Raw genomic sequence first — 26,529 nt, forward strand, 5'->3', positions numbered from 1 at the left:
TATTTTATAGGAAGCCTTAGGTGAAAATGAGAATCTAACTCAGCAAGTGAATAAACTGAAGAAAGATTTGGATAGGGAAACAATAGCACGAGTAGATATGGAAAATAGACTGCAGAGTGCTAAAGAAGAATTGTCATTCAAAGAATCTGTTTATCAACGTGTAAGTATGCATGTCAAATGAAAAGATTTAGTTTCTTAATTTATTCTTTTGCCCAAAATAGAATAAATTTAATTGTGAATTTATTGCTTATCATATTAAGTTCATGAAATTTATATTTTAATGATTTTTACTTTCCTACACTTGCATTTAATAAGGGTTTCCCATCTTCAGTAACGATTGATAAACCTGGCCAGGACCAGTCTACCTGTGCCTACAGCCTGTTACTGCTAGTCAATTTTGTATTCATAACATAGATAAAAATGTATTTCATTTACATTTCCCAGCGCAAAGTCTTTCAGTTTCCAATAAAAAACTTAATATAGTACTATGAAGCTCTGTTACAATGAATACCAATATGGCAAAATATCAGTTTCAATGAAATACATTTTCAATCCTGATTTAATTTCCAAAACGGTGCTTTAATTTAGATTTTAAAAAAAAAAAAAAGTATTGCTATAAAATGTAATGACATTTTTTAAAAATTTAATTTAATATTTAGATAAAAAGTATTGAAAGATTCCACAATTTTTTCAGTGTGAGTTGCCAGATGTCATAAAATTACAGGACAATTTAAAAGAAAGCAAAAAAAAAAGCTAAAGCTGTTGATGCTGCCACTTTTACTGTAAAATTTAAGTCAAGTATTTCAATGTTATTTTTGTAAATAGATTTTTATAAAGATAAAATATGTTATTGGAATTGTGTTTGTGTGCAAAAAAGATGTAGTGAAAAAAGAGCCTGGAGTCTTTTTAAGAGGTAAACAAATAAAATTATTTTACAGGTTACATCATGCTATGTGCTGTTAGTATTATGTTAAAAATTAATTAAAGTTAGTTTGCTAGTTGTGGTTTTCCCATGTGGACCATATGCTTATACCAAAATCCCATACTGCTGTGATGAAAATTGTTTTCTTTCTCCTTTTATATATTTTTTACCAGTATTTTTATTTTAAAAGCTTTTATTAATATATGTATATAAATACTAAACTAGTTATTTCCTCTGTGTAATTTTTTTTCGATTCGTAAATCTTACGAAACCTGTTTGAAATACTGTTTATTACTTTTTAGGAAATCACTGAAACAAGACATTTGAAGGAAACTGAAATATCAGAACTTAATAGCCAAATAGCTGAAAGCTATGAGCAGAAATTAGCTGATACTTTGCGTGATCTGAGAGAACAGTATGAAACCCAGCTGCAAATGAATAAGAATGATATAGAAACTTTGTATGAAACTAAGGTATATTTTCAATTTTATATGCTTTAATGTTTTAGTATATAAAGCTCCTATGCCAAAACATGTGACAAAAACTAAGCCTAAAAAATGTTTTGAAAGAGGCATATTTTGTGAGACAAAGTTAATAATTTACCAAAGAAAAGTCATGAAGGATTAGTGCTTATTAGAGGGAGAGGGAGGATAATTGAGGTTCTCAGGTCTAAAATATATCAATTCCAAAACTGTTTTCAATTGAAAATTGAATTGCTGCATAAATTAATATTCTTGAATTTTCAAATTATAATTAATGTTCAAGTTGGTTATATACTGTATCAATAAAAGAAATTTTTTTGTCTAAATTACTTTCGAATTCGATTAGTGTCAGTTAACTGTAATCTTGATATTTATCTCAGAACTGCAATTTATGGACTTAAGCTCTGACCGCCTCAATTATCCTCTCATGTTCTGCCTCTGGATTATGGTAATTGAAATTATTTCTGGAATCAATGGCATCTGGGGTTGATCATTAATCACCTTGATGATGGCATGAGTAATCAGTTAAGAAACACCTTCAGCATTATTGATTGATGGGCTGAAGTGGATGTATGTAGCATGAAGAGGCTAGAGCTGCCAACTGCTACGAAAAAATCGTAGTTTCTACGAATTACAGCTTTAAACTTTGATGCTACAAAAGCAGGTCCGAAAATTACGATTTTCTATTTTTTTAATTTACAATCTCAAGAACGCAAAAAGAAAAAAGAAGCATGAAAACTTGTTGAAAGGTTGTGTAAAGCAGCGATTCAGACAGCTGAACATAAACAAATACAGTGAAACCTCCCTTAACGGACACTCCCGAATAACGGACACCTCTAATTAACGGACATTTTTGCAAGTCCCAGTCCCTCAATATGAGCTATTCCATGTAATTCACTCTGAATAACGGACACTTCGAATAACGGACAGTTATTTCACAAAAAATTTCCCTTGCGATCGTAGAACTTCCGTTTTTTTTTTCTTTTCACAGAATATCTTAGTATCTGCTTGCCTTACTTACAAAGCTTTTCATCCTCCACAACTGATATTCCACCCCCCCCCCCACCTGTCATTTCCTTATCACTGTTTCTTGGAATTTGGAATTAAAAGGCTGGTAATGGGCAGAGGCAGCGATTGGGGCTTAAAAGTTGGGGCAGAAAAAAAAAAGAACTTAAAGGCATGGTACTTTTTGCGGGCAGCAAAAAATGAAAAAGGAAAAAAAAAAGTCATATTTTTGTAACGGCTAGTTTTGAGAGTATTGAAGCAGTGAAAACTGATACCAGTCTAACAATTAACGTACGTTTTTCTTAAGATTTTAATGAATTTTGTACACAATAACTATTCAAAAGTTAAGATAAAAAAGAGGAAACTGGGCGCTTTTTCTAACTGGGGCTCTCGGGAGATGCAATTGAGCTGACCGGCGCCGGTAGTAGTCGGTTTTATGGCACCGTGGTTTCGTTGGGTTGTTTAATTTTTATATATGAAAAAGATTTGCCCATATTCAAGGACAAATTGAAAACTGTCAATCATGCAAACTGTCAATCATCGATACTCGAGATAAAATAAATAAATTAACCATTAAAAGTTTTTTTAGGGGGGGGGACGTGGGTTGCTCCGCCGAATCGCCGCCGTTGGTAATGCAAAAAAGAGATGTCAAACTGTTTTAACTGATTACTTTAATTGATTAAATGCTTTTTAAGACAAGTGTGTGCTGTCAGTATACCTTTAATAAAAAACAGATTAATTACACTTGATGTAAAATGTAGTAAACCTTTCGCAATTGTTTCGATTGTGTTCTACAAAGGGAACAACAGCCCACTTTGAAAAAGGTAAATTAAGTAGTTCCTCCTAATAGCGGACACCTCCCAATAACGGACAAAACTTCTGGTCCCTTGACTGTCCGCTATTCGGAGGTTTCACTGTACGTTTAATACGAAACATGGGGACACACATACAGCAAGACATAGAGAAAGTAGTGAAGACCCTGATAAACAGACTGCGGCTCTTTAAATAGAATAGAGGGCAGATTTTCAGCATCCAATGATGTTTCTTAAATAGCAATAAGCTTTCTCCTAAGTCCGATGGTGGATTAAAGAAGAGATTTTGCGAACTCCGTGGAAAGCTGCAATGTCTCTTCCAATAAGATGTAAGCACAGTTCTTTCTTTTAACCAATAGGGAAAGCGATTACATTCAACACCCGCCCTTAATCGCTTATTACTAAACAACACAATGACATAAGTTCATGCAATTTAAATTTAGGAAGAGCCTTAGTAAACATATCAGCAATTTGTTTATCAGTAGAAACATATTCAATATATATATTTTCAACATTTAAAATATTTCTAATAAACTTTAACTTAACATCAATATGTTTCAATCTACCAGAACTATTTTCATTAGTTATACATTTGATTGCAGACTGATTATCTTCATATATGACAATGTTATTTACAGTAAGAAATTCACATGCAATATTTTTATAATACACTAGATCTAATAAAGACTTACCAACTGCAAGTACCTCAGCTTCAGTAGAAGAAACAGCTATTGAACTTTGTTTCTTCACGCTCCATAAAATTGGACACTTTTTATAAAAAATAACGTAACCTGAAACTGATTTGCGATCACGCGGATCTGATGCCCAATCTGAATCAACATACATAGATAAATCAACAGTAGAGTCACAACACTTACTATACACAATTTTATAATCCAATGTACCTTTTAAGTATCGCAGAATTCTTTTAAGTCCATTCCAAGCCGATTCTGTTGGATTCTCCTGCAATTGACTGAGACAGTTCACAGCGAACAGTATATCGGGTCGTGTTGTCATCGCAAGATACAATAAAGATCCAACTAGTTCACGGTAAGGTCCTTTGAAGATAGTTCCTTCCTCAAAGTCAGCTGGAGTTGACTTTGCTTCTAAAGGTGTTGCACTCGGCTTGCACTCACTCATGTTAAATCTCTTCAATAGTTTAAGAATATACTCCTTTTGATCTGGCACTAATTTAGTAGACGTAAATTCCAAACGAATTCCTAAAAATTCAGAAGCTGGTTCGAGTTTGGACATCTGAAATTCATTTTGAAGAAGTTTAATCACAATCATTATTTCCGAATCATCTGATCCAGCGATAAGAATATCATCAACATATAAACAAATTATTATTTTTCTTCCATTCACAATTCTGATGAAAATACACGGTTCCGAGTTTAACTGCTTAAAATTAATTTTCAACATAAATTGCGGAAATCGAAGAACCATTGTCTAGGAGCTTGTTTTAATCCGTATAAACTTTTATTTAATTTGCATACTCTGCCAGATGAATCGTTGAATCCTTGCGGTTGTTCCATAAAAACAATTTCTTGCAACTCACCATTCAGAAAAGCTGTTTTCACATCCATCACATAAGCCTTTAAATCCTCTTGAAGAATCGAAACAAGAACTAATCGTAAACAAGGCATTCCAATGACTGGCGAATAAGTTTTTACGTATTCCTTCTGCTGGTCTCCCCTTGCGGCTTTGAGAGTTCCGTCTCTTTTCTTCCTAAACACCCACTTACACTTTATGGGGGTCGCGTTATCAGGGAGATCTACCAGTTCCCAAGTTTTGTTTATCTGGATGGAGCGCAATTCTTCCCCCATCGCGACTTTCCACTGGGCTTGTTGTTCTTCCGGTAGTTTTGAGATGTCATGAAAGGTCAACGTCTCTTTTGACGTGTACATTGCTTCAAATCGTTCTGGCGTTTTACTTTTTCTTTCTGATCGTCGGGGTGTATCTGCCGGAACTTCTTGCTTTACATTGGTTTCGTTTTCTCGTAACTCTTTATTTACATTTCTGTCGTGTTTTTCCTCGTATTTTTCTTCTCTTTTCGGGAGCTCGTCTGGTGAATTACTTCTATCTTGCACATATACTTTATTTTCATTGAAGCGAACATTACGTGACACAATAACTCTGTGCGTATCAGGATCCATTAATCGATATCCCATGCTAGAATATCCAATGAAGATCATTCGTTTAGATTTCGGATCTAATTTTTGTCTGCGAGTATCAGGAATTTTGGCATAAGCATCACAACCAAATAATTTAATTTGATTTAAATCTGGTTTCTGGGAATATTTTAGTTCAAAGGGTGACATTTCATTTATGCTTGAACTAGGGATTCTGTTATGAATATATGCTGCAACTTGAATAGCATATCCCCAACAGTTCTTAGGTAAATTTGCATCATATAAAAGTGCACGGGCTTTATCAAAAAGTGATCTGTTCATCCGCTCTGAAATTCCGTTCAATTCGTGAGTATAAAGGGGGCAGGGATCTATCGTAACTCCAAGTTTATTTGCTATCACTTTAAATTCACCTGAAACATATTCCTGGGCATTGTTACAACGAATTTTTCGAACGCTTTCATTCAATTTGAGAAACTTTTTGATTTCCACGGGAACATCACTTTTCTTTTTAAGAAGACGAACTTCACAAAAACGAGAATAATCATTAACTAATGTTAACACATACCTTTCACCCGCTTGAGATGGTGGGTTGACCGGACCGCATAGGTCAGAATGGATTGTCATCATGGGAGCTTTTTCTCTTCTTCGGTTTCTTATTCCTATAGGGTTCGCGGACTGCTTCGCTAACACACAGTTTTCACAATATTTTTCGCTTATTGGTAATCCTAGTTTGCTCAGAACATGGTTTCCGGAGTGTCCTAACTTGCGATGCCACAGTTCACCTCCATCTTTTTCTGCAGCAAAGGAATTTGAAATGAAGGGAACAAAATCACTTGCATATTGACCTTTTGAATTCAGCTTGCACAAAACGAAGTTTGTACTTCCCTTTTCAATAACTGCTTCGTCATTTTTGAAGCTCACAGTGTATCCAGCTTTTTGTATCTGTTTCACTGAAATGAGGTTTCCATTTAGTTCTGGAACATATAACACATCTTTGAGCAGGATCTCCTGCACACCGTCACCTAATACACCGCGAATAGTTCCTATTCCTTTTACTTCCAGTTTACTGGTTTTTGCAACACATGACACAGTTCCTGAGGATGGTTTTAACTCCTCAAACCATTCTCGATGTGCACACATATGAGCTGTAGATCCGCTATCTACTATAAATGACCGATGTTCTACTTCGCCAACAACGAAAGTCACTGCAACTGCTCCATCCTTTGATGAAGTATTCTTTTCTGTCTGGACTGTGCAATTCCTCTTAAAATGTCCTTTTCTTCCGCACTGGTAGCAAACTATGTTACTTCTACAAAATTTCGCAATGTGCCCTCTTTTGCGACACTTGTTACACACTACCCGATGATTTGTAGAAAAGGCTGCACCATTTGATGACTCTGTTTTCCAAGATTTGGGCTCCGAGACTCGACGATCTCTCATTAGCGCTTCAGCATCCAGAAGACGACCGCAAACAAACTCTAAAGTCAAGTTCTCCGAAGGCTGATTTTCTATTGCAGATTTCGATGCGTCATACTCTGCTGGAAGAGACATCAAAAGATAGACAATACTGTCCATGTCACTCACTTTCACGCCACATGATTTTAGTTGGGTAACGAGCCTGTTGACTTCATCAATATGCTCCTGCATGGATGAGTCCTTTTTCATTTTCAAAGTTGAAAGTCTCTTTCTAACCAATATCTGACTGACCGCTCCTTCTCGAACATAGATCGATTTCAATTTTGCAATTACTTCAGCACAAGTCTTTTCTTCCGAAAGCGAAACTAAAACTTTATCACTAAGAAATGATAACATCAAGGCATAGGCCTTCTTACTCGCTAAAAGTTCAGTAGCTTTCGAAGAATCCGCTTCACGTTCCAAAAACATCTCTAAATTCTTTGCTGCGAGAACCGCTTCCATTCTCCTGCTCCACAGAGAGAAATTCCTTCCGTCAAAAGGCTCAACGGAATATTTTATCTCGTCCCCCATGTTACTCCGCTACTGCAGTGATTTAGTAGCTGGGTAAAACTTAGAACTAACCACGCTCTGCTGTTGAAAGGTTGTGTAAAGCAGAGATTCAGACAGCTGAACATAAACAAATACGTTTAATACGAAACATGGGGACACACATACAGCAAGACATAGAGAAAGTAGTGAAGACCCTGATAAACAGACTGCGGCTCTTTAAATAGAATAGAGGGCAGATTTTCAGCATCCAATGATGTTTCTTAAATAGCAATAAGCTTTCTCCTAAGTCCGATGGTGGATTAAAGAAGAGATTTTGCGAACTCCGTGGAAAGCTGCAAATGTCTCTTCCAATAAGATGTAAGCACAGTTCTTTCTTTTAAACCAATAGGGAAAGCGATTACATTCAACAAAACTAAACCCATAAGTTCAGAAAATCAAACTTCTATACATGTTCTGATGGTCTCTGCGCAACAAACATCGCTCTTGGAAAGTTGCATGGTGTAAAAATGGATTCGTTTCTAGATCCCGACGCTGATCCAATCATTGAACCTTCGGTCAAAAAGGGTGAAAAACTGCCAAAAATTCCGTGAAGAATACAATTTTTTAAAATTCCGTTTTAATAATTTCTGTATCATATTTGAAGTTTGTTAAGTATCTTTGTTTTTGTTCTTTATACTATTGACAGTTCATCACTGCTTAAATATGCTGCAGCGGCGATGCCCCCCCCCCCCCCCATTGCAAAACTCTGCTGTGATTTTGTATTTTCAAAAGTTGGCAGCTGTGGCTATAGCTAATAGTTCTACTAGGAAACTCTATCCCTGTTCATTCCATTTACTGATTCCCATTCACTGTAACTTGCTCACCAGCTCACCTTCTGTGCTAGCAGGTATATTGTCAAATTTGGCTACAAAACTGCAATTTTTAGAGCCAAACTGACTGAAAAAAAGTTAATTGGCATTCCTATTGATATATCTGCTAATTAAAGTCTTACAAAGGTGGGACTAGGAAAAAAATGGCTTCCTCGTAGTACTTAAAACTTTTTGAACACCTCTTATGTGTTCAACTTTCAGTGGTTCTCGAGGAGATGAAGCTTCAGACAGACGCACCCAGATTTTAACAGTGTAAATTTTGTACTAAAAATATTTGTAGTGTACCTTGTAGTGTGTGATAGTCGGGTTGATTATTGACTGAAGTGGGACTTCAATATTTTACTTTTTTTTTTGATATCGTTTCCATTTGGTTAGCTTGGTTTGCTATCCATCGACATTTTGATAACTTTCTTATGCTTGTTCTGATGTAGCTCTGTTATACACAAAGCTTTAGTGAACAAAAATTTCACTTGCAATTGTTTTGCAAATTTGCATCAAGCATTGGATGTAATGACACAAATTTAATGATACACAAAAACTCTATTAGTTTGACTCACTTAGCATACATATAAGAACAGAGGTGGCGATTAGGACTAAAAAGGGGGGGGGGGATTAAAAAAGAAACAACTAAAAACTGTAGGGTTTTTAGCGACAGCAAAAAAAAGTGAAGAAAAAAAATTACAGAATTTTGCTAAAGCTGGTTTTTAAAACATATGAGTAGTAATTGATGCAAATTTAACAACTTAACTCATGTTTTTCTTAAGATTTTGATGAATTATGTGCACAATAGCTTTCCCCAAAGAAACACTTAGACATGAATTAGACTTACATTATTTACCCCAAAGTATTTTGAGATGTCACAAAAACTTAGAAATTATTTCATGAAGCAAGTATTGCTTGTTTTAGTCAACCAATTGATTTATTAATATCTAAACAATGGATACATAAACTAAAGGTTACTGTTTGTGCTAAATAATGTTTTATAAACAGATATACAAAGTAAAACAAGTAGTTATATTCTGAAAATTTTGGCACTTCTGCTTTTTTTAATAATTTCTAGGTATGGTTCCTAAATTGGAAAATAAAATAAATAAATAAACCATAAAAAGTGGGAGGGGCGGGGGGGGGAGGGGTTATCCCTCCGAATTGGAGCCACTGCATAAGAATCATTTATTTTTTCCAATATTGAACCATCAGACATTGTAAACCTAAATCCAAAAAATTGTAGCTCAAATCTGCAATAGTTTGAGTAGGTTCATTTGGTATTCATTTTACGGTGTGAAATTGTAGACTACAATGCAAAGTGTAAATATTCTACATTTGTTAGTGTGTGAGCAGGGGGGGGGGGAGATGTAAATCTGAAATTTAAATGTTCACAACCTTAAGTTCAATGTCAAATGTCCTAAATATTCACAAGGAAAAACATGTCCAGTGGTGAGAATAACTATTTGGGATTCACATGTCAATTGAGTGTTCCTTTCTCTTCCATGAATATTTGTAAGACAAAATGTGGCTACAAACTAAACCTTGGTAGAACTTTGCCTACAACCGTCTTTCTCCTTTACAGGAAAGTATTTTCTTATGAATTACTTTTGGGCGGAAAAAAAAAATCTATTTGATATGGCATAAAAAGATCATTCAAAAGATTTCAGACTAATAGGCTAATTATTAATGGTGCAAATAATGATATATTTTCAGATTGCTGATTTGCAGAAGAAACTTGAAAGGAACTCTGATTTTGCATCTTCATATCGAGATGAAATGAGGTCCCTAAAGTCAAAAGTAGAAACTCTAAACTCAAAGAATTCAGCTTTGGAAAGTACTGTAAGTTTGATCTCAATGATTTTAATAAGAATTGAGATATTTTCAAAATGCACGAAATTTTGTATAAATATTTGTAAGTTATGTTTCATAGTGGTGTTCAAAAGTAATTGCACTAACAAAAAGTTGGAGGCTCTCTTACTAATTATTTGAAGAATACCCCTTAAAAAAATAGTCCTCAAATTTCAGTCTTCTCTTAGGGGGCTCTTTGTGTCACAGGATCCTCAGGTGTTAAGGGAAATATGGATCCAATGTTGCTATCAGTGACATTTAATTCAGGACCATTGTCAAGGGATGAGTTTTGAGGGTTCAAATCCTAACCCTGAACATTAATAGTGCTATTTTATTTTGTTATTTTCATTATTGAAAAAATGCACAAATTCAGAGCTGTATTGGCAATAATTTTTTTTTTCAAACATAATTTCTTACAAAACAATACGGTACTTTCCTTAAGATTTTGAAAACTTGCGCTAAGAAGAACATCTAAATTCTTTAAATTTGAATGGTATAAACTCTATATGTAGCATATTTTTATTATTGCCCAAAAATATGAATTTATAAAGTATTACTTTGAATGTGCGTGTATAAGTACATATATCTATTCCTTTGAGCTATCAAGATGTTATTGATTTATTAAAAGCGAGAAAAGAAAGTTATGTATTCATCAGCTTTGTTTCTTCATGAAATAGATATGTCATTTTTTAATTTGCTTTCAATAACCATTTGTAACAAAAATAAATAGAATATATGAATGAAAACAAATTTTATTGATCATATAAACTTTACGAGGAATGTGGTAGGTAAAGCCCTCCCTGAAACAAAAGTCTGGTTACAGCTCTGATTCAATTGAATGCCCAGTTTCATCCATTCCCCATATTAATACTGTTTGAAATAGTAATCACCTCTCAGTCACACCACCTGATCTTCCCTTCAAAAAATATATTGATGACCTTAAGGTGTATAACAGGTACCCTTTAAGTGGTAGCAACATAAAATCCCACTCTTAGATACAGACTGTGTGAAGGAATTTTATGTCAGGGCTGCTTAAAGGATTAAATAGCTACTAAAAATTTTTCCAGCAAAATTAAAATGCAACCTTTATGAGCTAATTTATTAAAATTATATTACTTGCATTAATTAAAGTATTTATAATCATTAACTTCAGCAAAGTAAAAAAACAAAATAGTTTACATTGAATAACTATGGTTCACATACAAAATTGTAGAAAAACAGATGTTTAAAATACAACATTGGTGAAATGTTAAAATAAAAATAATATATCACTAATGATATTAATATTATGTTAATGGGATGGTTGCAAATGCTTTTGAGAGGAAATGTTCTCAAACTGTAATGCCATAAAAAGTATATCAATGAACATTTCAAGTGTGGGCGCCCAAACCTGAATGCTATAATGATGACTGTTTGCCGATTCTTATTTCTGACACCAATTTAATTATTTATTATATTTTTGTGTGCATTAAAAATAATTTGTTACCAGTTGCCTGTCCCCTTCCTTTTACAATAATTCTATGCCATGCTGGTTAAGCACACCCCACAGATTGAAAACCTATCACAGAAATCTATCACTATCTAGTTCTTTTACTTCAACTAATCAAATATGTTAGTGTGTGAAGAAAAAAAAATGCTCATTCAATTTTATTCTTTTAGAATTCATCTCTAATGAACAGAATCAAAGACTTAGAAAAACTCCTAGAGCAAGAAAGAGAATGGAATAACGAAGCACTGAATGCAAAAGATGAAGAACTTTGTCATCTGAAAGAAGAAATGGATCGTCAATTGTCTGAATATCGTGATTTGCTTGATATAAAAGTTGCTTTAGACTTGGAAATAGCAGCATATAGGAAATTGCTTGAAGGAGAAGAAACAAGGTAAAAAATATTTACGCTTGCTACACATTTTGAAAGCATTTTCATTCATTTTATGATGAAGTTGAAATGTTTGATATCTTAAACTCATTTTTTTTGACATTGTACATTTACCAAGAGATCGCTTTTCTGTCATTTCTTTATACAACTCAAATTCAAAATAATAGAATACTTCTCACTTTTTGGAAAAAAGTTGATTCTAACCAAATATAAGTGCAAATTAGGTATTAAAATGAACGTGCCACCTTTCTTAGACCTTAAAGTGTGCATTTCATTTCAAATATACTCAATTAGAAATAATCTTGGACAGAATAATCCAAAAATTTATTGTGATGAGAGTTTACATTGAGTCAAAAATTTAGAATATTCAAATTAAAGGGGGAAAAACACTTTCAAAAGAAACAATATCAATACTAGAACGTGTCATTTTTTGCTAGATTCAATGCTTTAATCCTTTCACACATGGATTCTACCACCTGTTAACATTAATTGCTCCTGACACTGTTTCCATACCCTCTTTAATGCGGCAACAAGCTCAATTTTGTTGGGGTACACCTTCAGGACTTGAACGCTTTTTACTCTTTTTAATTTGCATGCGTTCATTTTTCCCGACTCGGGCAAATTTTGTTCAAACAGTTCTGATTTTCTTAATTTGAATTTGGGTTGTACCGTAAAATCCCGAAAGTAACCCCCCCTATTTTCAAAACAAAACTTGTTAATTTCAGAAGGGGGGGGGGTTATAATCGAGATTTTTTTGAAAAATGAGCCAAAATAATTGTTTTTAGTAGAATTAATTTTAGAGTCAGAAAAGAAATAAGTAAATAAGAGTTAATATTAATGAAGAGTGAGAAATTAATTAATAAAAACCTGTCCTAATTTTCAAGTAGTAAAAAATTGCATGTGGGCGCCATCTTTTTCAAAAGAAAGGATTTTGTACCTTAGTTGGCGAAATCCCTATAATTTATCGCTTGAAAATTCATCATGTACTGAATGTAATAAGGTTACAGTAAAAGAAGCAAAATCTTAACGTTCTTGTTTCAGAATAAAAGCAAAAATCGCAATCACGGCCGCCAATTCGTTACGAAGATCGTAATTTCGAAAACTGAGCTTTGCAAAGTTCGCGAACGCAAACAGAGACAAATCTCTTATTTGATTTTGTGAAATATACATTTCTGATGATCATTAACTCGTTCAATTATTTTATTCTGCCTTTAAAAAAGGTTATTTTTAAGTTTCGCGCTACTTTTTAAGCAACGCATTTCCAAAATGGCGCCACGTTTTCAAAATGGCGTCGTGTTGAAGATTGTTCATTTTCACAAGTCAGAACAAAAACGCTCCTTCTAAAATAAATAAAAAGCAGTACAGTCAAATAAATTTCTGCTGTAATACTGTCAACAAAAAAAAAAAAGGCGCCCTTGCATCAAAAGGAGTCTCAACATTTTGGAAGGAATAAACCGTGGAGACCATTTTTTTCTTTTTTGTTCAAATCATTCTGTTTTCTTTCTTTCTTTTTTTTTAGAAAAGAAAACCTGCACATGGGGGCGAGGGGGGGGGGGAGAACTAAACCTCTGTAATTGCTTTTCAAGTAAAGCAGAAAATGTTATCCTTTTTTTTAGAGGGAGTGGAAAATGAAGATGATCAGATTTTTTTTCAGGTGAAAAAAAGGGGGGGGGGGGGTATATTCAGGATTTTAAAATAATTTCACTTTCCACAAAAAAAGAGGGGGGGGGCTATAATCGATAGGGGGGTTACTTTCGGGATTTTACGGTAGTAACTTGTATTTAACTGTTGTATTGTTGTATGAACTTAGGATAAATTAAAACTACCTATTGTCATTCTAAAAAATAATAAAATAAAATTAGAACAGGGTGGCAGCAGAGCCAGGAAAATCAGGGAAAAGTCAGCAAATTTTATCAGGAGAAGTAAAGGAGAATAACCAATGTTTTATAGATTACTGTATATCTGTAATGCTTGCAATAATCTAATTTTGTCTGCAAGATATTGGTTATTCTCTTTTACATACACATTCTGTTTTATTTATATAGGTATTATTTTGGAGTTATTTAATTTTCTTCAAATAGAGTTGTCCTTTGAAAAGTTATCAGAAAGTTTACATTTATTAAAATTTATTTTGAAAAGCTTTTTCTTAAAATATGTGAAACGCTTTTTTCACCTAATTTCTTATGCAAAATCTTTTTCTCCTATTTTTCAAAGCAAAGTATGCTGTTAATGTTTCTTTCAAAGACTGCTGGTATGTATGCCAGTTCTAAAAAGAAGAATTAATGTAACAGCACTTTAGCCAGTGAGGCAGTTCGTAAATGCATCAAACAGAAATCAAGTAAAACAAGAACACTATTTTTCAGAATAAATAACTGAAAGAAGTTTCATTCCATCCTTGCCAAAGTCATAGATTCAGCAAACCAGCAGCACATTTTTCTAAGGGCAATGTATTACCAGGGGTGCCCACCTGGGGGAGGGGGGGGGTCATGGTGCAGACTGCACCATTAAAATTTTTAGTGAGGGCTGTTTTGAGGGATATTTTTCTCATTTTTAGGGGGGGGGGGGGCATACCAGGCCCTCTCAAGGACCCTGCTAGGCTTACATAGTCTCTTGTCAGCCTTTTGCGTTCTTAACTTGAGCACTATTTACAATTGATTATCTGTTTATTAGAAAAAGTTTCGAAATGAAGTTTAGAAAGAAAAGGAATAAGTTATGAAAAATATTGATATTCTGGAAACAAATTATTTCCATTTTATTCTTTGTGCATGATATTGTATTAATGTTCATTAGAATTATTATTTGTTTGTTTTTTCTGCTGAATAGGTTAAACATAAGTCCATCCAGCTCTCGGTGTTCTAGTCCACAATCTACTACAACTACACCTTCAAGATATGCTAAGAAAAGGCGTATTTTAACAGACACTGAGCGAACTGGCTCAGGGACACAAGTGCAAGCAAGGGCTACTGGTGATATTGATATTTCTGATCACTGTGTGAAAGGAAAATACGTGAAAATACATAATAAAGGAAAACAAGTATGTATATTGATGTGTATTAATTGTTGGTTATGATGTATGTATTTGCAGTCTTAAGGCTTTCCTGCATGCAATAACTTTATTTTAAAGTCATTTTGTTTCCTTTGATTTTGTGAACTTTATGTAGAGTCTTTGTAATATTTGTTTTTTTTTAATTTCTTGTTTTTGCCAAGGTTTAATGTTGTTGCTTTATTCTGAAATTCTTCATTTGAATTTCTCAGTTTTCGTCCTCTACTAAGTGAAACGTTATTAAAATAAAAAGAAAAGAAACATTTCTGATAAACCTTTTTCTTCCTTAATATTTTGCTTAAAATTAAAATAACACATGTTTCTTGACAATTTGTCCTACACTTTGTTTCATTAAATTTTAAAGTATAGGTCTTGTGCTGTGATCGAAATAAGCGTTTAATATCAGTCTGTGCTTCACAATGACGTCTGTGCTATATTTTCTAGGTGTTAAAAAGTAAAAGCTAAGTTCCATTTTAAATAAATAAAAATACATGTTATAAAAAAAAATCAGAGAAATAGAATTTTTTTTAATGTCAATTTATTTCTGACATTGGTCCAATGGAGCTGTTTTTAACAGACTTCAAAAAGGATTGTTTTTTCTCAGTGCTTTTAATGTTCAGAACGACGCCATGTAAGTTAGATATTTATATAATTTTAAATTCGAAAATATCCAATATTTTGATATATATCCAATATTTTCAATTAACACAAACTCAAGTCTTCAAAATAGTAAATGCTTCTTCAAACCACTCTTACTGCACTTAATATTTTTTATCAGTTTTAATAGAGTCAATTTAGCATGTGCTGTTTTACTCATTTTTCTTCTGTTAGCTACTTTTACAGTTATATGATAATATCATAACAATTATAGGATTTACAGAGATAAATAACATGAATTAGTCGGTGCACAGCCATGAGACATTTTTTTCTGACCATCTTTTAATAATTAATTAGGCACTTTTAATATGAATTAAAATTGTTACATTGCTAATAATTTTATGAATATAAAACACAAGTAAACTAGTATGTTGTGGCTATCATGAAACTTTCTTCTATGTCTTTCTTATAATTCTAATTCTTCCCCATGCTTGACGAGGAAGCAACATTCCCAACAAAAACAAAATTACACATGCCAAAACTTGACGACAATCCCAATTCCCGATTTATCTCAAAAGCAAAGCAATGAATGAAAATCAGGGTTGGCCGAATTGGACCCAATTGGGTTGGACCCAATGGGTTTTTTTGAAAAAACCCATTTAAAAAAACCCATTATTTAGCCCACTTTTGGGTTTTTTAAAATTTTGCGAGAAGTTTTTAAAAAAATTAATTTAAATACTTTCACAATTTAAACTTCTTGTTTATTTGTTCTTCACCACAGACAATGAACACAAAAAATGAATTTTGAGCTTTAATAGTATTTCTTAACTCTTAACGGCATTAAAAAAAAGATTTTAAATAAATGCATTTAACTTTTTTCTTTAACTGGTCAATAAATAACTCAAATTATCTTGACCAAGTCCTGTCACGTCTGATTTTCTCAATATTTGTAGATTGTACAGAGGAAACTAATCTAGCTAAAAGGCTTTCATGTAAATTATTTTCTGCTAACCAACACGTCACAAATCTCGAATAAACACAAGGTAATTTTTTTTAGAAATAAACAGATTTTTCAAACAGTCTACAGAAAACAGAACAGGTACAGGGTTTTCATTATTTTACAAAAAAAGTTTAATATTTCTTACCCTGTACACAGAAATAGAAAAACAGGCAACATAAAATTCAAAGAAATGTCTTGATTAAGCTGGAATTCAGTAAAAAGGGATTTAAACTAATTGAGGTTCTACAGTAGTTTTGCATAACAAAATGAAATACTATAAAGTAAAATGCAAAAAAAAAAAAAAAAAAAATGTAGTAATTAAAAATGAACATAAGATTTTATCACTCGAGAAGTAACTTTGCCTTAAATATTGGTAATAATGAAAATTAAAAAAATCTGAAACTTTAACATTCTTGGGTTTTTTCGTCTTTTATACTTTTCTTTCAGAAAACTCTGAATTTTAACTAGTTTTCCAGCATTTTACCCAAAGATAATTTTTGCATGTCCGTATACTTATGCTACAATATACTACAAGTACCCCACATTTTCCCTAAAAAAAGACAAGAAAACCTACATTTCTTTTAAAAAAACCCAACTTTAGTTGGTTTTTTTTTGGGTTTTATTTAAAAAAACCCAAAAAACCCTGGGTCCATGGGCTTTTTTAAAAAAACCCGGGTTTTTGCCAACCCTGATGAAAATTGGAAATTATTTTAAAAGCCTTGCTTAAAATAATTACAAACATTTATTTGCTAACAAACACAAGATGGCAACAGTTAAAAATTTTAAATCAGCGCGATTTTCTGGTTATTTTCCAACAGTTAAAATCACAAGATAAACGCAGACGACAGTCTATTACGATTTATCTTTCTTATTGTTGCAATTATAAATTTTTATTCACACAAATAAAAAAAAATCAGCCCCCATGGAGCGATTGGAGCCAAAATTGAACCAACACCTGTTTACATATGGATTCATATTTATTCCAAATTTCATCTTGAACGTAGCATTACTTCTTGAGATATGGCACTCACAATGGGAAAAAAAGATTGTTTGATTGCGCCACCCCTTTTTCAGCTGCTGATGCCAAAATAGAATCATTTCTTATACCCTCTAAGGGCTACTTGTCGAAAAATTTTTGTTTGATTACGTTCATTATTTCTTGAGATACAGCAGTCACAATTGATGACAAAAAACGTTCTATAGCTCAACCCCCATTTGAGCTATTGACACCAAAATTGAATCAGCACCTGTACCTGTTAAGGACAACATATGGACCAAATTTTATTTGATTCCACCAGTTACTTCCTGCGGAATAGCAGTCACGCAAAACTCAAAAAACATCCCATTGCCCCACTCCCCTTGGAGGAATTCGCACTAAAAACCAATGGGTACAAGTTCACATAGCAGCACATATGTGTACCAAATTTGGTTCGATTTCATGTGGTATTTTTTGCTGTAGAGCGGCCACAAAAAACTGGTCACACACAGACATGACACACACACACAGACATTTTCCAAAAATGGTCGAAATGGACTCAGCACACCTCAAAACGTTCAAATCCTTTGAAATTCAAAAATTTGCACGAATCCAATACTTTCTATATATTAGATATAGAAGAAAGTAAAAAGGAATATTATATTACTTTGTTATATTAATGATGTATTATTATACATCATAAAAATCTAGTACATAAGTTGTTGGTTATATTTAATAAGAAATGAACAATTTTACTATGATAATTATGCTTTTTATATTGAAAATACAGTAGTGGAAAAAATAAATATCAAAAATATCAAAATATCATGATATTTTCAAAATAAATATCACATATATATCGTGATATATATTGATTGATATATATCGGCAAACCCTGTTTAAAAAGATGTCTCGCTTAAATTTTTTGCATGTTTATTTTTAGGAAATCTCTTTAGGAAGTTGGCAGTTAGTTCAGAAAACAGATGAAGCTGAAGTGACTTATAAATTTCCTAGATCTGCTGTCATTAAGCCAAACATGACAGTAACTGTAAGTAGAGTTTTTAAAGTGGTCATTAGTTTTAATGTTAAGGTTTAAAATTTTTGTACTTTTATTCAACTTTTTGTAACATTAAATCTTTTTGTTATAATTATTTTTTTAAACTAAAATTTAGTTTAATGTTTTTTGAAACATTAAATGGGAGCTGTAACAGTAGAATGAAATAGTTTATAATATGTGATACAGTACTTGGTGCATCGAGGTGTAACCAAATTTCATGTTCGACACTGACAAATTAATGACCTTATAATTTCTTTCTTTTCTTTCTTCTTTTCTTTTTCTTTATTTATTATTTAATTATGTATTTTTTTAAGGTTTGGAGCTCTGACAGTGGAGCTAGTCATAACCCACCTCAAAACTTAGTGATGAAGAATCAGTCTTGGTGTTCATCAACATCTCTTGTTACTCTCCTTTTGAATAACAGTGGAGAAGTAAATTTTTTTATTTGAATTTGCAATGAGCTTTGAAGTCTGTTTTATTTTTTATTTATTTACTTATTTATTTTTCGTGAAAAGTTTTGCTAATTGTATTCTCTGGTACTTTTTAACTACCACTTTCTGATTTGCATTTCATTATATCATTTTTTCCCTAACATCAACCATAAAACACAGTATGTTTAACACAAATGCACTCACACACATTGATATATGCATAAGACAGGTGGAATGCATAATAAAGACTTAATTTACCGGTTGCTCAGAAAATGAGTAAACATTTGAAAAGATAATAATACATGGAATAATGTATGTAGATAGGGTAAAAATTGACACACAATGCTTGAAATGACATTTGGTTTTATTGTACCCATGAAAAAAAAAAATGTTGAGACATTGAGGTTGGATGTTATCTTTTAACATTCCTATGGATGTATATCGATCGCGGTAGACTGTTGACTTCGGGTATCTTCAGAGCCAATAATCATACAGAATTAGATCTTTGGACCTGGGAGGCCAAGTATGATGAAAGTGGCGACTTAGCAATCACTAAATAACCTGAGCAAGGGATCTTGTACATGTCTAGCGGTATGGAGTGGAACACCCTCCTGCATAAAAATTCTGTGCTTTTTTTTTGTTTCAAGGTTGCAATAAACCTTTTGCCATTTCAAGTATGTGTTAATATTTATGTATCTGCATACATATTCCGTGTATTATTAGTTTTTCAAAAGTACAGTCGAGTCCCAACTTACACGAGGGATTCCAAGACTCCTTGTGTAAGTTGAAATTTCGCCTTGTATTAAAATGTACGTATACAATTTTTTTTAGAAACATACAAAATTCCTTTGACATTGTTAAACACCCCTTAAACTGATTTAAAGCATTCCTCAACTATACACTACAGTTTCTTACATAAAAATCTGAATTTTTACCGTCTGTAAAAAATAAAAAAAGCTGTTTCAGGGTGGCTACAGATCAGGGAGATCAGGGAAAAGTCAGGGAACTTTATTAATCAGGGAAATATCAGGGAATTTTGAAAAAATAACAAAAAATCAGGGAAAATTGATTTTATGAAGAAAAATTTTTTTTTTGCTTTACAAAATTAAGTTCTCTAATTCCCTACGCATTTTCCGCCAATTATCTGTTCAAAAAGAAAGTAAAATTAATGAGGTGCGATTATACACTGCCGTATATTTGTGCATTTTTTTCCTCTACGTCAAAGTATTGAATCTTACTTATTAACAACAGGATGAACTTCCTAAGATTGCTTCGTGTCTTTTAGGTTGTTTATTTTACCTAGCTTGAAATTTCCTTTTACGCTTTCAATGCTATGTAAAATGAACAACCATACAGGCAAAGAGGAAGCCTTCATTAATGCCTTAGCTCCTTTGCCTTTATTTCATTGTCTTGAAGTAATTAGCGTATTGCAATCACGATTTCAAGAAGAAATCTTCGATTTTTGAATTAATACTATAAAAGCTTAAAAGTTATTACTTCTTCGCGTTTTTAATTAAATTGCTAAAATTGAACTTTCAATGAAAAAACTTGCCGTTATACTATTTGTTGTCACCGCAGATTATAAAGGTTTTCTTTTCTTCAGACTTAAGTGATACTTTAATTTTATAACCAAGTTGCATACTTACTTCTTTTATATATTTTGAAATTAATTAATTGCTTTTTTTTTTCTTCTTGCAGTTCAAAGTTGTTTGTTACAAAAGCAATAATCTAAGATTTTTTTTCGTCACATACTGAAATCATTTGAAATAGAGTTAACTTGTGTACTTAAGTAAATATATTTATTTTTTTATTGTTAAAATACTGTATTCATTCATTAAAACCTATGTTTTTGATTAGAGAAAAGCTCCCTATGAATGGATGTCAAATGGTTTCATCTGTTTTGCATAAATATGTCAATTAGTTATGTAAGAATAACTACAGTACTTCGATTTTTTCACTATTACTTGTTATTCTTGCAACAATTATTATACTGTTTGAGAACTTAGTTCAAAATAATTTCAATTACTTTTTAGTTATATCATAAATACACATATGTTTTTAAGAGATTTTAATAGTTTCTTAAAATTCTTATGTAAGTGGTTTCTGGAAGCAAAGTATTTTTTTAAAAAAAATTTCTATAATATTTCCATTGTAGAAAAAATTAATATACTGTTTTGTAGGTTTTTTCTCCCAAAAAAATTGACTTGATATGTTTTTTTAACCATTTTATTAAAAAAGTAGCTTCTTTTTAAAATATATCTTTAGTTACACAACTTAAAACGTTTAAAATACTGCATTTTATACAAACATGCAATGGATTTCAAGTAGAGCAAAGAAAGAAAACCACTATCATTGGTGACGTAAATCAGGGAAATTTGGTGAACTTAATCAGGGAAAAGTCAGGGAACTTTTTTTCACAGTTCCTGTCACCACCCTGTGTTTTATTCAACATAAAATACTTCAAGATACACAAAATGAATGATCAAAATAAAACAACACGGCACGCACAGTATGCAGTAATAATAAAATGCTGCACTGTAATAGTACTGTGCAGTAGATGCAGTAATAATATTCTTGAGTTGAAAAATAAAGATGGTGATGATTTATGTTGATTGCTTCGCGTTTTCTTTTTTATGTTTCCGTTTATAGCAACAGTCTCTCTTACTCACAGGGTTCGTACGGGTCATGGAAATCCTGGAAAGTCATGGAAAAAAAATAACAGAATTTCAGACTTGGAAAAGTCATGGAAAATTGAAATTTTCATTGAAAGTCATGGAAATTTATTCCAAGTCATGAAAAAATGTCCTGGACAAAGAGAATAAAGAACAGTAGCTAAAGAAGCATTAGAAATCTTGAGTGATTCAACAGTATAGCACATAAAAGTTATTAAAAGTGGAAAATTGAACGATCCAAAAATCAAATCTGAATTTTGAAATCTCATTGCATCCACTTCTGTCGCAGCCGCTTGCCATTTTTTGCGATGTGATTTTACTGCCTGGACATCACTTATTTTGAATTTTCTGTTATTTTCAATTTTTCTTATGTTTCATATTCTGTAGTAGCGAAATTTCATGCTCTTAATTTTGCCACACCCACTCAAAATAAAAAGCAATTCAATTGCATGTGAGTTCGATTCCATCACTCGTAAGGACTTTATTATTAAATTTATCAGTTTATCTTAATTTGCCGAATGTTTTAGGAAATAAAGATCTTAAGTCAGGCAATAGAATACAGAAAAAGAGGAATTCTAATGCTCTAAAACAGTAGTGCCCAACATACGGCACGCAAAACTAATCCATGCGACCCACTGCTACGTTCAATGTCGGGAATTAAACGTGTTCTGGAATTTCTGAACCTATTAATTTATATGCATTTGAAAATATGCAAATTTGTAAACAAAACAAATATACTTTTGAATCAGAAGATTGATTCATTACTGAATGGTTTTTTCAAAAAAGATCTGGTTTAGAAACATAAAGAACTAAACTATAACTTTACTTTAAAGAACCAAAATACTGTCAAGTTACGTGGATGATTAAAGGCACTGTTGGGACACTAAAAGGTAACTTTTGAAGCAAATTTATTGAAACTTAGTGATAATTCATTCAACCTTTGTCCCATTCAATATCATTCTGCCTGTTTTTAAAAAAATATCAGACATTTAAGCATCATCATATTTGCTTCACTGCATTTTTGCTTTACTTAAGTTTATATGATGAAGACAAATAAGAATTGTGTTTAGTTTTTTAAGTGTTCACTTACATTTTTTTCAATTACGAGTAAGTGCTTCAATGAGGCTGTGGCATTCAAATAGATGTTTTGCTAATGCTCTTTTCCAAATATTACCAAGTTGAGATTAAACAGTGCTATTCTCTTCGTGTAACGTGGTCATGAAATATTTCATTGAAGTCATGAAAAAGTCTTGGAAAAGTCATGGAATTTTTTCATCCAAATAGAGTATGAACCCTGTACTCATCTGTTTAATCCACAGTACAAGAGCAGCTTCCATTTTCATAATACATATTTACTTTGTTTAGACACTACTCTGCAAGCATCAGTATTGAAACTAAGTAAGGATATGATATTTTTGATTTTTCCCCTCTTGAAAAGAAATGAAAAATATGTAAAGCATGGTAGCTGAGATGTCGCTCCCTAATCTGGTTAACATAGGAACTTATTCTTTGCATATTGTGCATAATGCTATGCTTAAAACAGTTGAAAAACTTTTGCTCCACATAAAGATAATTTTGCATTAGACATTAATCAATGGTTTAAATTATCGCCAACCATGTTGGAAGATTTTTATTACTTGCAAGTTGAGAATTGCTTGATAAAGCTTAGACTGATCATGTCTTTTAACGACATGTTCAAACGAGGTTGTTACTGTTCAACCACGGATTGTATAGAATAGGCAAACGTCCAATTAAGACGAGTCTAACTGAATGAGGGGAGAAAAGTAAAAATTTGTTGCGTGTGTTCCTTTTATTTGAATGAAAATCTGCTTAATTTAGAGGCTAACATCCATCCTCAAAAGCTGAGATCCCTAAAAACTAATAGATTCGCCCATTTCCGCCTGCAAACCGGATGTTTGCTTTTCTGTACAATCCGTGGTCAGACAGTAACTCTTTAGCATGTATGTGATAGACTGATTGAGCAGTATTTAGTTACTGAACATTATTTCTTTAATTACATTATTTCTTAAATTAATTATTTGCATTATTTCTTATTTGTTCATATGAAGGTGGCAATTTAGATATAATACAGCTGCAAGTTCAATGAAAGTTACAATTACACTGGTACACTTACATTTTGCTTCATTATCTTATCATTCATTATCATATCTGGCCTGCTCAAAAAATCTGTACTACTTTTATATAAAGAAAACCCAGTAGTTCATTTTTTGTACCTTAAATTGGACAAACTTATTAGAAGTATAAATTTTTAAAGTTCATGAAATCTAAAGAAGTGGGAGACAAAAAGTGTATTTCTGTAATAAAATGTTTATTTTTGTACTTATTATAAACTCAAATTCATTAAAAGATTTTCCTTTAAGTTGCCTGTTTAATTTAACCCAGATTCAAGTCTAAGATAAAACATTTCTACTTCATAATGTGTCACTGTGTTGATGGATGCTAGATTGAATACATTCTGCTGTGGTTTTCAAGATTCAATTTGAAATGTTTGATCACCCACTACAAAAATCAAGCTTTTAAATTACATTTAAGCCCTAAAAATGTCCTAAAATTTTACCAAATTGTGTCCTAAAATTTTTGAAATCTCGAGTCCGACCCCTTTTACTGATCACTAAGCACTATTGTTTTCATATATTTATTTAGTATGATGTATCCGAATGTATTTAAACAGTTTTGTGATTGTCTTTGAAATATCTTTTTAAACATAAATATTTCTCTCATAGCAAACAGCATTTAGAGAATCAGTAAGAACAATGGATTTGTCTGAGATATCTCATATTGAAGAATAGTAAGTATTTATTTTTGTATTTGTCTTTTAATAATCTCTTTGGTAAACACTGTTTTAGTGATGGTCATGATCAAGTTTTCATAATTGAACCGCTCGATTAGTCAAGATATTTTTGAGAACTCTAGTATCACCTCTTAAGTTTTTGATTATTACATTTTGAGTTAGTTCTTGATTATTACTTTTTGAGTTAGTTCTTTATTATTACTTTTTGAGTTAGTTCTTTATTATTACTTTTTGAGTTAGTTCTTGAATATTACTTTTTGAGTTAGTTCTTGATTATAACTTTTTGAGTTAGTTCTTGATTATCAATAATAGAGTTCTCAAGCGGTGACATCGAGTGCTCGATCCGTGCATTTCTCGAGTTCTCGATATGCTCAAGCAATTTCAGAATCTTATGAATCTCTAAAGTGGTTAGTTTCTTGAGTGATTCAGTTGTAAGAATCTTTTTTTACTTGCAGTGGACATTGAATTCAAATGTTAAATGAAATTCAAAAGTTTAAATGAAATCTGCTAAATTGTGTTTCCCAATGTAATTGAGATATTATTTGAAATTTTAAATCATTGCTGAACTTAAAATAAGTTATGTATAATTTTGAACCATTCTTACAGGGAGTTCATTTCTATTCTTTCGGATGAAAAAAATCAATATTTTTGTCAGTTTTTTTTTTTTTTTTTGGTCTTATTTTATTTATTCATCATTCATTTATTTGTTTTTCAGGTAAAACAGTAGGAAATCATCTATTTGGACTAATTTTGCATTAAAAGCATATTAGAAGTGTTATTTTTTATGTGTTAAACTTAATATTACAAAGAACAGTATGAGTTATGGTAACGTTTTGATCAGCTGCAAATTTCCTGTTGAAGAACTCAAGTAAAAATTGTCCTTGCTCTTAGAGATCATAGTAGAATGCTTTTACCATTAGTCTTATAAATGCATTTTAAATTTTTGTTTTTTTCATTTACAACTGCATTTAGTGATTCTTTAATGTCCTTTTATTTAATTTAAAATTGTTTCTAAAAATATTTAATGTAAATGTTGCAATATTTATTCCAGAATATTAGTATTTATTTTTCAACTTTTCTGTGATTTTTTTCAAAAGTTTCAGTGTCTAATTTGTAGAATTCTCAGCATGTAGAATATGCTTCACGATATTATCGAGAGGAGAAGATATTTTGTTTTGATTATTATTTTCTTTGTTATTTTACTTATTGTTACATTATATACATGTTTCTTTTTGATATTCTTTTATATTTAATTTTTTTTTTGAAATGCTCGTTTGAAATTATTAAAAACTCCTGCTATTTTGAAATGTTGATGTTTGAGACTTATAAAGAAAGCAATATTTTGCTGACCGTAATCAAAATCTTTATTAATAGAGCCTTATGCCTATAATGCCTTATATAAATCAAAGAAACTATTATATAAGTTGAAAAATGCCTTATCTTACTTATTTGGCATGAAAACAGATGTTAAATATTTTGCTATTCCTTTTTGTACACAAGGTCTAAATCTCTGTGAAATAACATTTGAATAGATACTTCTTTGTATAGTAAACTACTTCCATAATAACAAAATTATTTTAACGTTTCTTATGAAATGTTTAAGAGCAATTAATTGTTGTATTGTTATTTCTGTGCGGCATTCTACATTAAAAAAAATTTTACATTTCAAATTTCTATTAGGATTTATCCAATAATGATAAATAAATTTTTTAACACCCAAAGTGTTGAAGTGTTAGTTGTATATTTTCTTAACTAATCTTCCTAATGGTGTTCACAAAGTTTTTTAGAATCGGTTCCCCAATTTTTTTTTTTAAAATTTGCATTAAAATTATGAAAAAAATTGCAAAATCAAATTTGTTATTTGAATCAATGCATATTTTAAAAAGGATTGAATGAAATTCAATACTAATTAAAACTCTTTAAAGTGCCCACATCTTTAAGGGGCCCAAGGGCACAAAAAGTTGAAAAAAAAAATTAAAAAACCAGCACTAAGACTTAACGTTGCAAATATGTACTGCTGGCCTCCGTAAAGAGGGACCCTACA

The 26,529-nt window shown here is 31.8% G+C and overlaps 1 protein-coding gene across 1 annotated transcript in view; it reads left to right on the top strand.

Annotated features, from left to right (window-relative positions):
* The window catches only part of LOC129229478 (lamin Dm0-like), a 42,744-nt gene extending 16,683 nt beyond the window's left edge, over nt 1-26,061 (top strand). The window contains exons 3-11 of the mRNA XM_054863791.1: nt 11-160; nt 1,225-1,395; nt 9,886-10,011; nt 11,680-11,900; nt 14,721-14,931; nt 18,457-18,561; nt 18,885-19,001; nt 24,418-24,482; nt 25,201-26,061. Coding sequence (XP_054719766.1) covers nt 11-160; nt 1,225-1,395; nt 9,886-10,011; nt 11,680-11,900; nt 14,721-14,931; nt 18,457-18,561; nt 18,885-19,001; nt 24,418-24,482; nt 25,201 — 1,167 coding nt within the window. The 3' untranslated portion in view covers nt 25,202-26,061. The remainder of the gene's footprint in view (nt 1-10; nt 161-1,224; nt 1,396-9,885; nt 10,012-11,679; nt 11,901-14,720; nt 14,932-18,456; nt 18,562-18,884; nt 19,002-24,417; nt 24,483-25,200) is intronic.
* Nucleotides 26,062-26,529: the final 468 nt, after the last annotated feature.

The sequence above is a fragment of the Uloborus diversus genome, chromosome 9, assembly GCF_026930045.1.
Source record: "Uloborus diversus isolate 005 chromosome 9, Udiv.v.3.1, whole genome shotgun sequence".
NCBI classification, from domain to species: Eukaryota; Metazoa; Arthropoda; class Arachnida; order Araneae; family Uloboridae; genus Uloborus; species Uloborus diversus.